This window comes from Miniopterus natalensis, chromosome 11, assembly GCF_054644295.1.
Source record: "Miniopterus natalensis isolate mMinNat1 chromosome 11, mMinNat1.hap1, whole genome shotgun sequence".
NCBI lineage: Eukaryota > Metazoa > Chordata > Mammalia > Chiroptera > Miniopteridae > Miniopterus > Miniopterus natalensis.
Genome location: NC_142091.1, coordinates 6,463,876 through 6,477,629, shown reverse-complemented (window position 1 = coordinate 6,477,629; position 13,754 = coordinate 6,463,876). Strand labels below are relative to the sequence as shown.

The following is a 13,754-nucleotide window of genomic DNA, read 5'->3' as shown; positions in this document are numbered from 1 at the left end:
ACTCAAACCTTTAAATAGGCTCTGCTTGACCTGCTTTAATCATAATATGATTCAATTAGCTAGTGATAACCTGACTTCATTCACCCCTGTGTTGTCACTGAAGAAAACCAAGAAGTGTCCTTACTAAGATGGCCAGATTCTGGTTATGACACCAGATACATCTCCAGAGCCCTCTTCCTGTCCTGATGCAACCAACCAGTAAACAGCAGATCACGACAAGATTAGGGAGCTCTGTATCGCTTTGCCGGTTTGTATTGAGGGATCTGTCTTCCCAAAAGAGAACCAAGCAGAAAAAATGCTTAGACACAAGGTTTGGGATGTGATCACATTCTGTTGAGTTGCTGATGCCTCGAGAAGATGGATCCATCTCTTTATGTGCAAGGACAGTAAGGACTGCAAGTGTGGACTCTGGAACCAGAGGAGTTAAAACCTAGTGTTACCGTTTATTAGCTGTATGAACTTGGGCTACTTACTACTTACTCAGCCTCTCTCTAGTTCAGTTTCCTCACCTAAAATGTCAGTAATAACACCTACCTCATTGGACGGTTGTGAGGTTTTATGAGTTACTATCTAGGGGATTCCTAGGAGAGCCTGCTACATACTACTTCATACACATTAACATTTTTATTTTTGACATTAACCCTATAGAGGGCAGTTAGTATCAAATTGTCATACTAGGAACTCTACCACCAAGACAGCATGGCTTCATGTTAAAGACAAATTCTGTGAAAGGACACACCTGCAAAGCTGCTGAATATTATAATGAGATCTCTTGGGACCTCCCCTAAAATCTCCACCCTTTTAAAAACCGTAGGAGGAAGACCCAGCTGCTCTCCTTCGGGGGAGCCCCCCCCTTACCATTAGCTTCCTCACTCCAGGCTCCAAGGGCCCTTCCTTTGCCTAACTTATTTCCTAACCCATTTCTTCTAGGAATTACTTTTCTACCCCTCTGATTAACCAAATAAATGTTCTCTTATTTAAAAAATTCTGGTTTTAGTCATTTGTAGCTGTGACCTAGGTAGTAAACTGTTCTACCTCTTTGAGATGCAGCTTATTGTTTGTAAGTGGGAATAATATCAACTGTGGGTGTCGTTAGGCTTAGAGGTGACGTGTCAAGCCCGAGCTTGGTGTTTGCTGCTGCAGCTGCCTGTCTTTCTTCGCACAGAGCCCAAGGCCGCGGAAGAGGAAGAGAGTGGCTTCAGCTCGCCACTGATGCTCTGGCTCCAGCACGAGCAGAAGCGGAAGGAGAGCATCGCCGAGAAGAGGCCCAAGAAAGGGCTTGTGTTTGAAATTTCGAGTGACGACGGCTTTCAGATCTGTGCAGAGAGTATCGAAGGCGAGTGGGTTGACTGGCGCGGGCCCGCAGCAGGGTCCTGCCGTTGCTGCTGCATCCGCGCTTCATGCGCAGCAGCACCGCTGGGGGCAGTCCGCGCCCGCTGCTGTGGGAGACGTTTGGAGGCGTACATTTAACTGGGCCTTGAGAAGTTAGTGTTCTTGAGAAAGGGTCCCTAATTTATGTGAAAAGCTAGTGATGCAGATGATGTGGGTGAGATTACACACACCCTAGCCCAGCACACGAGACCTGCTTCTCTCTCGCTGTGCCTCCTACCATTTCCTGCACACCTTAAATGCCCTCCTCTCTCACCTCTGTGCCTCCTACATTCCCTCCCTCTGGAATGCTTTTCCTACCCTTGTTCACCTTCTGAACTTCAGCTCACCCTTCAAGACCAGCTCGGAAAGTCTTCTCTAATCTTCTGAGGCAGATAAGCAGCCCTACTCCCTCCTTTCTGCCCCTTTTAGATTGTTACATGTTTCTCTCTTATGGCTTAAAATTTGTCTATAAATGTTTGTTTACTTTTATGTTTTACTCAACAGGGAACTTTCCATAAGGGCTTGAATTTTATTTTCTTATTTATTTTTGTACCCCAAGCATGTAGGTGTTCATTAGCTGTTGAAAGGACTAGTGAATGTTCTGTAGGTGGTAGGTACTAGAGGAGTTTGAAGGAAAGAAACGTCACTGGGTCAGCCAGAGTTATCCAGAAAACCATGAAAATTAATAGTATACAAGATTCTTTAAGGGAGATAACAAAATTTGATATGATACAAAGGGTAGGAGAGGGATTTCTAAGAAGGGATGTAAGCAAAGTTAGCGAGACGGGATTGCATTTGGTGGATTTAGAGAAGGGTCAGGTGGGAAATGATGTTGAAATCCCTGTCAGGTAGAAGCGAAAGAGAAAATTGGGAAGGTGGATTGGGCACTGGTTTTGGGGAGCCTTCAGTACCAAGCTGTGAGGCCTTTGAAAATTTGGGAGAGTGGAATAAACGCATAATGTGGTAGCTTCATATAAGAGCTGGAGACACTAGAAGGCAAGAGGTCACTAACGAGAGTGTTGCTTCAATGCGATGCCAGGTAATAAGCCCATTTCCAGTAGGAGAAGAAAGGAAAGAGTGAGGCCGCGCTTAGCGACTGCGTGGGCACGGAGAGCAGGCGTCAAAGACGAGGGAAGAGTCACGCCTGAGGGACGAAGAGAACTGTTAGGAGAACTAGTATGAGTCTGTGAAATCCACATATGGATTTCTTACCACTATTCCATACTCACTCCTGGGACAGTAAGACATCATAGGATCTTAGGTTAGAGCTGGGAGGGGCTGCAAGGGCTTCTCATTACACCCGTCACTGTAAGGACCCGAGAAGTTCTGATCTCCCCACGGTCTTGGTTAAATTGTTAATGCTAGTATTGCATTGGTGAAGGGTACAGGGAATAGCATTAATACCAAACGTTAAGGTTTGGGATACAGATTGCCACTGCGGGATGCGAATGCTGTGGGGATCAGGGTCATATTCAGAAGGTGTGCATGCCCTTTCAGCTTGCGTGTCCTTCCTCTAGGGGGCAACACTTCTAAATAGTGACCTCAGCTTCTCTTATGCATGAACTGATTTAAACTAGCAAAACAAAACACTGTTGTGGCAGGGTGTTTCATGCTGCAGAGTCCTAAGCACAGTGCTATGCACCACTGGTGTTGGGTGTTTGCTTGAATATTTTATTTTCTCACAGATGCCTGGAAGTCGTTGACAGATAAAGTCCAGGAAGCCCGATCAAATGCCCGCCTAAAGCAGCTCTCATTTGCAGGTAATGGCTAGAGTGGTCCTTTTACTCCTGTCTCAGAATGTTCTGGTACCTTGTTGGTCTATGTTACAGAGTTGATTCTACAAAAAAAAAACACCACAAAAAACATCATTCTTTCTTTAAATATAATTCTCATACTATACAGGTCACCTGTTTAAAGCATACAGTTCAATGGCTTTTAGTATGTTCACAAAGTTAAGCAGCCGTCATTTCCTTATAATTCCAGAACACCTTCATTATTGCCGCAAGAAACTTCGCACACCCATCCACAGTCCCTCCTCAGCCCCAACCCCGGGCAGCCGCGGGCCTACTTGCTGTGTCTATGGCTTTCCTGTGGTTTCACACAGATGGAATCACACAGCATGTGGCCTCTGTGACTGGCTTCTTTCATATGGTGCCTTCCAGATTTCTCTCTCTTGTAACATTGCATCAGCACTCTTTTTTTTAAACAAATGAAATTTGTTTTATTTTGGTAAAAGACACATAAAATTTACCATCTTACCATTTTTAAGTATACAAATTCAGTGGTGTTAAATACATTCACATTGTTGTGCAACCATCACCACCCATAATTCTTTTTTTTTTTAATTTATCTTTATTGTTGAAAGTACTACAGGTGTCCTACTTTTCCCCCCAGTTGATCCCCTCTGCCTCGCTCCCACCCCCTCCCCAGGCCTTCACCCCATTATTGACTGTCCATGGGTTATACATGTATGCATATAACTTCTTTGGTTAATCTCTCCCCACTCTTCTCCCCCTTCCCTCTGAAATATGATCATCTGTTGCATGCGTCAGTGTTTCTGGATCTATTAGGTTCATCAGATTCTTTTGTTCATTAGCTTCTTCTTAAAGAAGACCCTTCAACATTTCCTCTAGTGCTGGTCCGGTGGTGATGAGCTCCTTTAGCTTTTTTCTTATCTGTGAAGCTCTTTATCTGACCTTCAATTCTAAATGACAGCTTTGCTGGGTAGAGTAATCTTGGTTGTAGTTCCATGTTTTTCATCACTTTGAATATTTCTTGCCACTCCCTTCTAGCCTGCAAGGTTTCTGTTGAGAAATCAGCTGACAGTCTTATGGGTGCTCCCTTGTAGGTAACTAATTGCTTTTCTCTTGCTGCTTTTAAGATTCTCTGTCTTTAACATTTGGTATTTTAATTATGATGTGTCTTGCTGTGGGCCTCTTTGGGTTCCTCTGTGCTTCCTGGACTTGTAAGTCTGTTTCTTTTCCCAGGTAGAAGAAGTTTTCTGTAACTATTTTTTCAAATAGGTTTTCGATTCCTTGCTCTCTTTCTTCTCCTTCTGGCACCCCAATAATATGAATGTTGGGCCTCTTGAAGTTGAGCCAGAGGCTCCTTATACTATCTTCATATTTCTGGATTCTTTTTTCTTTTTGCTCTTCTGGTTGGGTGTTTTTTGTTTCCTCATGTTCCAAATTGCTGATTTGATTCCAGCATCCTCTACTGTACTATTGATTCCCTGTAAATTATTCTTCATTTCAGTTCGTGTAGCCTTCATTTTTTAATAGGTATTTTATTAGGCCATTGATGGTCTCACTTGTTATCAAAATACTTTTGCTAATATTCTTGAGCATCCTTATAACCAAAATTTTGAACTCTGTATCTTTTAGCTTGCTTGGCTCTATTTCATTTAGTTCCTTTATGGAGATTTCTTCTGTTCTTTCCTTTATGACATGTTTCTTTGCCTCTGCATTTTGGCTGCTTCCAGGTGTTTGTTTCTATGTATTAGGTAGAGCTGCTATGTCTCCTGGAATTGGTAGAGTGGCTTTGTGTAGTAGGTGTCCTGTAGGGTCCAGTGACTCAGCCTCAGTCCCCTGAGCTGTGCCTTTTTGGTGCTCCCCTGTGTGGGCTGTGTGCACTGTCCTGCTGTAGTTGAGCTTTGGTTGCTGTTGGCGTCACTGGGAGGAATTGTCCCCCAGGCCAATCAGCTGTGAGGACCAGCTGCAACTACAGCCAGAGAGCTGCTGTGCTGGAGACACCCCTATGGAGCAGGATTTACTTCAGTGGGGTTTTGGTGTTCACCAAGTGCGCCCCTTGAGTGTGTCACTCGTGGATGTGGTAGGGTTGTAATCCAGCGTGGTCGAGTCTGACCACCAGGTACACAGTCTCTGGGGCCTCCGAGGAGGTACAAAGTCAGCCTCTGCCAATGCCCTGCCCAGGGCCACCCAGCATGAGCAACACAGCAAACTGTAGTTGGCTGCTACTTGTGCTGGGCTTGGAGGTGCCCAGGAGAGGCCAAACTATGAACCAATGCAGGCTGCCACTAGTGCCAGACCTGGGGCCACTTATCAAGCTGTATGGGGCCCGCTGCTGCGTGTTTGAGAGATTTTAGGAAAGTCCTAAGCATAAGGCTCAAGAGGCCACTTGCACAGAAAAGCCCCTGGAAATGGCCTGGATGAGCTTGCAGGTGGGGAGGGGCGGGGCCAGAGGTGTGAGTCAGATGCTGGTGGTTCAAATATGGGGCCTGCCTGCTGGCTGTGTGCAGGGAGGGCTTGCCAAAGGAGCAACGGCTTCTGCCAGCTCTTCTGTCAGGAGAAAGCCACCGTCCACCTTTCACCCTAATTTCAGGCAGGTTAGTTCCTCCCCAAGTGTCCCAGGTTCCATTCAAGCTGTTGCCCTGAGCTGGGCTCAGGGAGCGCTTCTAAGTGAGTACATGCTCCGGCCCTTTAAGAGGAGCTGCGTGGGACTCCCGCACCCTCAGTGACAGTCCCCGCTGGTTTTCACAGCCCGAAGTTGTGGGAATTTTCTCTTCCTGGCCCCTGGGCTGGGGGCCTGCTGTGGGGCTGGAACCCCTCCCTCCTCCGGGAAACCTCCACCACCAAGATGTCCCTCCCGGGTTTAACCCGTGGCACTGGGTGGGGCCCGCGGCCGAGTCTCCGGGATTCAGCCCGGATCCACACGTGTCTCCGCCACTCCTACCAGTCTCGGTGCTTCAGTTCCCTGGTTATAGGGCTTCTGTTCAGCCAGATTTCAGGAGGCTCTGAGTGATGGTGGTTCTGTAGTTGTAATTTTGATGTGGTTGTGGGAGGTGGCGGGTACAGCGCTTACCTGCGCTGCCATCTTGTTTCCTCCTCTCACTACCCATAACTCTTCATCTCGTGAGACTGGAACTATGCCCATTAGACAGTAACTTCATCCGCACCCTGGTCCCGGCAACCATTACCCTTTTTGTCTTTGTGAGTTGGACTACTCTAAGCCCCTCATAATCATGCCGCCTGTGACTGGCTTATTTCACTTAGCATATGTTCTCAGGGTTCATCCATGTTATGGCATGTTGCAGGATTTCTTTTCTTTTTTAAGCCTGAATAATGTTTTACTGTGTGTGTATTTCACGGTTTTCTTACTTATTGATCATCGACGGGCACTTGAGTCCCTCTTTGTCTTAGCTACTGTAAGTAATTCTGTTGCAAACATGGGTGTACAGATGTCTCTTTGAGACCTTTCATTCTTTTGGGGGCGTGTACCCAAAAGTGGGACTGCTGGGCATACAGTAGTTCTGTTTTTAAGTTTGTGAGGAATCATCATGCTGTTTTCTACAGCAGCTGTACCATTTTACATTCCCACACAGTGCACAAGGGTTTCAGTCTCTCCCTATTCTCTCCAACACTTGTTTTCTGTTTGATAGTGGCCATCCATAGAGGTATAAGGTGGTATCTCATAGTTTTTTATTAATATCCCAAGTGATTTGTGATGTTAAACATCTTTTCCTGTGCTTGTTGGTCATCTGTATGCCTTCTTGGGAGAAATGTCTGTTCAAGTGCTTGCCTATTTTTTAATTGGGTTGTTTGTTTTTTTCATTGTTGAGTTTCAGAAGTTCTCTATACCGGGTGGGGCAGAAATAGGTTTATAGTTGTGAGTACACGAAACAGTTTATTCTTGTATTATTATTTTTAAATTATTGTATTATTTTCCATATGAACAACTGTAAATCTGCTTTTGCTCCACCCTATACATTCTGGATATTAATCCCGTATCAGATATATGATTTGCAAATATTTTCTCCCATTCTGTGGGCTCTTTACTTTACGGATAGCATCTCCTCCCCCTTTTTTTTCAGGTTGGTGAGGGAGATATTTTGGGGGCAAGAAAATATGGTTCATAAGTTCTGCTCTGACCTACTGTGGTTGTCATTGGATAAACTGTGGTTATTGGCAACATGTAAAATTCTCCTAGAGGATTTGCCTCCATGTTCTCAGCCTCAAAGTGAATAGCCTCACCCTTCCTTTTTCCAATGGCACAAAGATTTCTTTGGTTTATCCATATCTTTTACTGCAATAGGCAATGGTAAGAAACCGTGAGCTCTGGAGGCAGGTACAACTGAGTTCAAGCTCTGTTTCTGCCCTGTTGCTATCTGTATTACATTGGATGCAGCTAACTAACTTCTCTGAGTCTGGATCTCCTTATCTACGAAGTGATAATATTAATGCAACTTTCAGTATTTGTTGTGAGGGTTAATTAAAGTAATGAACCTGATATTATTGGCAGCTGTTCATTTATATATAGCTATGTATTTATATATCCTAATATACCTAATATGCCCAATTAAGACCATTATCCTGTCTGAAGGGATTTGAGACAGAATTCAGAGAAATTACTGGATACTAGCATTTTTTTGATAGTGTCTTTTGATACACAAAATCTTTTAATTATCATGAAGTCCAGTTTGTCTGTTTTTTCTTTTGTTATCTGTGCCTTCGATGTCATAGCCAAGAAATCATGCCAAATCCAGTGTTAGGAAATTTTGTTCTATGTTTTCTTCTAAGAATTTGTTTTAGGTCTTACGTTCAGGTCCTTGATTTATTTTGAGTTACTTTTATATATGGTGTTTCATTCTTTTGCATGTGGATATCTAGTTCCCCCAGCACCATATGTGGAAAAGACTGTCTTTTCCCCATTGAATGGTCTTTGCATCCTTGGCAAAAACCATTTGACCAAATATTGAGGGTTTATTACTGGACCCTCTATTCTGTTCCATTGGTCTACGTGGCTGTCTTTATGCCGTTATCGCATTGTTTTGATTACTGTAGCTTTGTTGTCAGTATTGATATCAGGAAGTATGCACCCTTCAGTTTTGTTCTTTTTCAGGATTGTTTTGGCTATTTGAAATTCCATATGAATTTCAGGAAGGACTTTTATATTTCTGCAAAAAAATATCATTGGGATTTTGGTAGGTATTGCATTGAATCTGTAGATCACTTTGGGTACCATTAACGTCTTAATATTAAGTCTTCTGATCCATGAACATGGGATGTATTTCTATTTACTTGTATCTTTTTATTTTTATTTCTTCTTATTTTTTTAATATATCTTTATTGATTTCACAGAAAGAAGGGAGAGAGAGAGAGAGAGATAGAAACATCAGTGATGAGAGAGTCATCATTGATCACTGCCTCTTGCACATCCTCGACTGGGGATCGAGCCCGCAACCCCAGCATGTACTCTGACCGGGAATCGAACCGTGATCTCCTGGATCCTAGGTCGATGCTCAACCGCCGAGCCACGCCTGGCCGGCTACTTCTATCTTTTTAAAATTTCTTTCAACAGCGTTTGTAGTTTTCCTTGTGCAGGTCTTTCACTGCCTTGATTAAGTTAAACCTTAAGTATTTTTCACTTTGTGGTGCTGTTATAAATGAAATTTTTTTTTAAATTTCCTTTTCAGATTATTCGTTATTCGTATGTAGAAATGCAGCTGATTTCTATGTGTTGACTTTATACCCCACTACATTGCTGAACTTATTACTTGTCCTAACAGTTATTTTGTGGAATCTTTAGCCTTTTTTACATATAAGGTAATATCTGCAAACAGATAATCTTGCTTCTTCCTTTCTAATTTTGGTGCCTTTTATTTACTTTTGTTACCTCATTGCTCCCCTAGAACTTCTGGCACTATGTTGAATAGAAGTGGTAAAAGCAGGCATCCTTGCCTGCTTCGTGTCCTTAGAGGAAAATCTTTCAGTCTTTCACCATTGAGTCTGGTATTTGCTGTGGGTTTTTCATACATGGCTTGTATTAGTATTTTGTTCCTCTATATTGCCAAATAGTATTCCATTATGTGATCTCCCACATGTGTTTTATTCATTCATCAACTAATGGACATTTGGGTTTTTTCTACCTTCTGACTGTGATGAATAATATTGCCATGAATATTCATGTACAAGTTTTTGTGTAGGCATATTTTTATTTCTCTTGGGTGTATAACTAGAAGTGGAATAGGTGGGTCATATGGTAACTCTATTTAACTTTTTGAGAAACTGCCAAATTTTTTTCCAAAGTAGCTGCACCATTTTACATTTCTACCAACAATGTACAATGGTTCCAGTGTCCCATCCTTGCCAACACTTGTCTGTCTTTTTTTTAAAATATGTTTTTATTGATTTCGAAGAGAGGAAGGGAGAGGGAAAGAGAGAGAAACATCAGTTGGCTGCCTCCTGCTAGGGATCAAGCCTAAAACCCAGGTATGTGCCCTGGCTGGGAATCGAACCAGCGACCTCTTGGCTTATGGGACGACACTCAACCACTGAGCAACAGCAGCCGGGATGTCTGTTTTTTTTATTATAGACATCTTAGTGAGTGTGAAATGCTATCTCATTGTGGTTTTGTTATACCTTTTTAAAGTTGAAAGTTTCTCATTGCTATTAGACTTCAAATTAAATTTAGTGTAAAAACGGTTGTTTCAAGTGAACATTAAAGATTTAAATTAATCCATTGACTCTGTATTTTGCATAACTACCTCTCTAATCTCCTTTCAGATTGGTTGTAGGAAGGGAAGTGAATGAGTACTTAGAGGAATTTAACCTTTATCTATGTAAATGTTTTTGTTTTGAGAGAAAAGGGAGGGCCCTGGCCAGTTTGGCTCAGTAGTTAAAGTGTTGGCCCACAGACCAAAGGGTTGCCAGTTTGATTCCCGGTCAAGGGTACGTACGTGGGCTGCAGGCTGGTTCCCCAGCCCCGATCAGGGTGTGCACAGGACACAACCAGTCGATGTGCTTCTCTCACATCGATGTGTCTCTCTCCCTCTCTCCCCCCCTTCCACTCCTTCTGAAAAGCAATGGAAAAAATATCCTCGGGTGAGGATTCACAAAAGTAAAAATGAAAAAGCTAGACAGGGTCTGCCACCCAGAAGTAACTCTTATTGACATTTAAACATGGACACCCTTCCAGATGTCACATGTGGTCCCCGAATTACACTGAGATTACCTCTTTGGATGCTCTTCATAGCAAACTGTTGAAATTTCATGGGTGATCCCAGCAGTTAGGTGTATGAACTACACACCTGTCTACAACAGACACCATTGTTGTTTCAATAGCTATTAATAAGACTGCAAACAATATTTGTAAATGAAATAATACGGTTTACTTAATAAAAACATGAAGAACAACAGCTCTTTGTTCCTTTCAGAGAGTGGCCCCATCCCTCTAATGAAAGAACCAGATCCTTTTAGGAATCCTGTCCCTGTGGTGCCGGCCAACTTACAGTGTTTTGTAGGATGAAGAAACGAAGCGGCTGTGGAGGGTGCTGCTCCACACCCTCTCTAACGGCACAGAGAGGCCTGCTGGCGCGTAGATCCTAGTGAGGCCTGTGTGCGGTGAGCTTGCAGACCCAGGCCCCATCCCTGTGACGGGCAGCCCAGCTGGAGTGACCCGGTCCAGGGGTCAGAGTTTGTCATGCTAGCTACATGACCTAGGGTGTGGTATTTAAATTCTCTGAGCCTAGGTTTACTTACCTTAAGACGAAGCTAGTAATTCCTGCCCCGTATGGTCATTACGACCATAAAATGAAGTAATGCACATGGCAGTTTTACATACATACTTCGGTAGCTTGCTATTTTCACTTTATCTGTCACAGAAGTTTTCCATATGAATAGATCTCTCTGCATAATTTTATTTAAAAATGTTTTATTGATTTTTTTTTTTTTTTTTTTAATCCTCACCCAAGGATGTTTTTCCCATTGCTTTTCAAAGAGCAGAAGGGGAGAGAGGCATCAGTGTGAGAGACATTAATCCTTGCCCCCTGCACGCTTCCCGACCACGCCCGGGGATCGAGCCTGCAACCGAGGCCCATGCCCTTGGCCAGACTTGAACCCAGGACCCTTCAGTCCACAGGCCAACCCCCTAACCACTGAGCCAGTCCAGCTAGGACTGTTTTATTGATTTTAGAGAGAGGAGGGGAGAGAGAGAGACCAGTCAGCTGCCTCCTGCACACCCCGTACTGGGGATCGAGCCCAAAACCTGGGCACGCACCCTGACTGGGAACCTGAGACCTCTCGGTGCATGGGATGGTGCCCAGCCGGCTGAACCACGCCGGCAGGCTATATCCACATCATTCTAATGGCTATCTAATGCAGATTTCTGGCTGGTCTTTAATTCACCCTGAGCAGCCTCCAGCAGTTTCCTGCTTGCTGCACTCCTCACAACCCTGTGCCTTTGATCCTGCAGGTGTGAATGGTTTGAGGATGCTGGGGATTCTCCATGATGCGGTTGTGTTCCTGATTGAGCAGCTGTCAGGTGCCAAGCACTGTAGGAATTACAAATTCCGTTTCCACAAGCCAGAGGAGGCCAATGAACCGCCCTTGAACCCTCATGGCTCAGCCAGGGCTGAAGTCCACCTGAGGCAAGTTCCATTCTTTTCTGTAAGCAGTTTTGGGTCCCAATTTATTATTTAATGATATAATTATTTTCTCACATAACCTTTGAGATTTCCAGTGTTTGTGCCGTCCTTTATTGCTTCTAAAGCATTTCTCTAAATATATTCTAATCCTTTGGCTCCAGGAAGTCAGCATTTGACATGTTTAATTTCCTGGCTTCCAAACATCGGCAGCCTCCTGAATACAACCCCAATGATGAGGAAGAGGAGGAGGTCCAGCTGAAGTCAGCGCGGTGAGTCTTGACGGAGTCATTGGAAACACTCTTTGCTTCCCTCTACTCAGCTCCTTGAGGTGCTGTGCAGTTCTGCTCAGATCAGAATTTCTGGGTGGCATTTAAGAAGACTGAGGTATAGTTTGTGTTGCAGTAGCAGTGGCTGACTGGCAAAAAGAGAGTGTGTTAGAGAGGAGAAGTTCAAGTAACTGAGAGGTCTCTTTTCCTTTTTGACCAGTGTACTCTGTTGGCTCTGGCTGTACCCCTGCAGTCATCCTGGTCAGAAAGTGCTATATTTCTCAGAAGAAAACAGGCCTAGTTTTATAAGGTACTTGTTACGCTTGGCATTGAGCAGAGAATAGTGTAGTCATATTCTCTAGGAACCTTCGCTCTGAGGCTCAGAACTGATTATTTTCCGAATAGAATTCATTAATTATGTGCCTCATCTCTTTAGGAGGGCAACTAGTATGGACCTGCCAATGCCCATGCGTTTCCGGCACTTAAAGAAGACTTCTAAGGAGGCTGTTGGTGTCTATAGGTATGGCTCAGATTCTAAAGAGAATTATAGAAAACTAATGAAATTTTCCAAAATCAAAACGGACCCAATACTGGAATGATGGGCCCTCATTCAGTAAGTTGGGTTTTGTGGGTAGCATTCCTTGAACCTGATGTCCTGGATCCTATGGTCCTTGCGTTGAACCACGCATTTAACACTAAACCTTTACAGTGCTGCTATTTCTCGTGGGCCACAAAATGGAGAAATTTTTAATGCTTGTCCATTTGTTAGAACAGTTAATGTACTCAAATCGGGTGGGTCCAGATTCCTTTTTTTTCTTCAACTGTCTGTCCCTCTTCGGGGGCTAACAGGCCAGGGGGTTTATTCATGTATTCACACAGTTAACTTTATTACAGCATTTGTGGCTGATCTGCTGTCTATCTTTATGTCCTAGGTCTCCCATCCATGGTCGGGGTCTTTTCTGTAAGAGAAACATTGATGCAGGTGAGATGGTGATCGAGTATGCTGGCAATGTCATCCGCTCCATCCAGACTGACAAGAGAGAGAAGTATTATGACAGCAAGGTGAGTCTCACACTTTCACTCTCCTGTTCTTTTGTTTTATTATAGAAAGTGGACACCAATTACAAATATCTCTAGATCAAAAAATAAATTGTATTGCCCTTGCCAGTGTGGCTCAGTTGGTTGGGTGTTGTCCCATGCACTGTAAGGTTGCCGGTTCAGTTCCCAGTCAGGGCACATGCCCAGGTTGCAGGTTTGATCCCCAGTAGGGGGTGTGCGGGAGGCAGCCGATCAATGACTCTCTCATCATTGATGTTTCTATCTCTCCCTCTCCCTTCTTTTCTCTGAAATCAATAAAAACATTTTTTAAAAATCTTTTTAAAAAATAGTATTTTATTGAGTCAAAGACACTTTTGTTTTCAACATTTTAACATCCTCTGAAATTTGTGGTAGGCCCAGTAAAAGTTCATAATCTATTCTAAGGATTAGTACACAGAGTACTCCTTGAAAGTATATCCGAATGGATCTCAGAGTCAAAAGCACATAGCAACACAATTCTCAGGTTCTCTTTCCTGCGGAGACATTAGGCCTATGCCTGGCCAGACGGCTCGCTTGAAGCATGGTCCTGAGCACCAAAATGTTGCAGCTTTGATCCCAACCGGGGTGCATATGGGAGGCAACCCATTGGTGTTTCTGTCTCACATCTATGTTTCTTTCTATCTATCTTCCCCTTCCTT

General features: G+C 43.7%; 1 protein-coding gene across 2 annotated transcripts in view; it reads left to right on the top strand.

The window, feature by feature from the left end:
* Nucleotides 1-13,754, top strand: part of KMT2A (lysine methyltransferase 2A) — an 82,917-nt gene that overhangs the window by 64,246 nt on the left and 4,917 nt on the right. For both annotated transcript variants that reach the window (XM_087821509.1, XM_087821508.1), the window contains exons 30-35: nucleotides 1,166-1,336; nucleotides 3,057-3,131; nucleotides 11,581-11,755; nucleotides 11,914-12,021; nucleotides 12,455-12,538; nucleotides 12,951-13,080. In XM_087821509.1, the coding sequence (XP_087677635.1) occupies nucleotides 1,166-1,336; nucleotides 3,057-3,131; nucleotides 11,581-11,755; nucleotides 11,914-12,021; nucleotides 12,455-12,538; nucleotides 12,951-13,080 (743 nt within the window). The remainder of the gene's footprint in view (nucleotides 1-1,165; nucleotides 1,337-3,056; nucleotides 3,132-11,580; nucleotides 11,756-11,913; nucleotides 12,022-12,454; nucleotides 12,539-12,950; nucleotides 13,081-13,754) is intronic.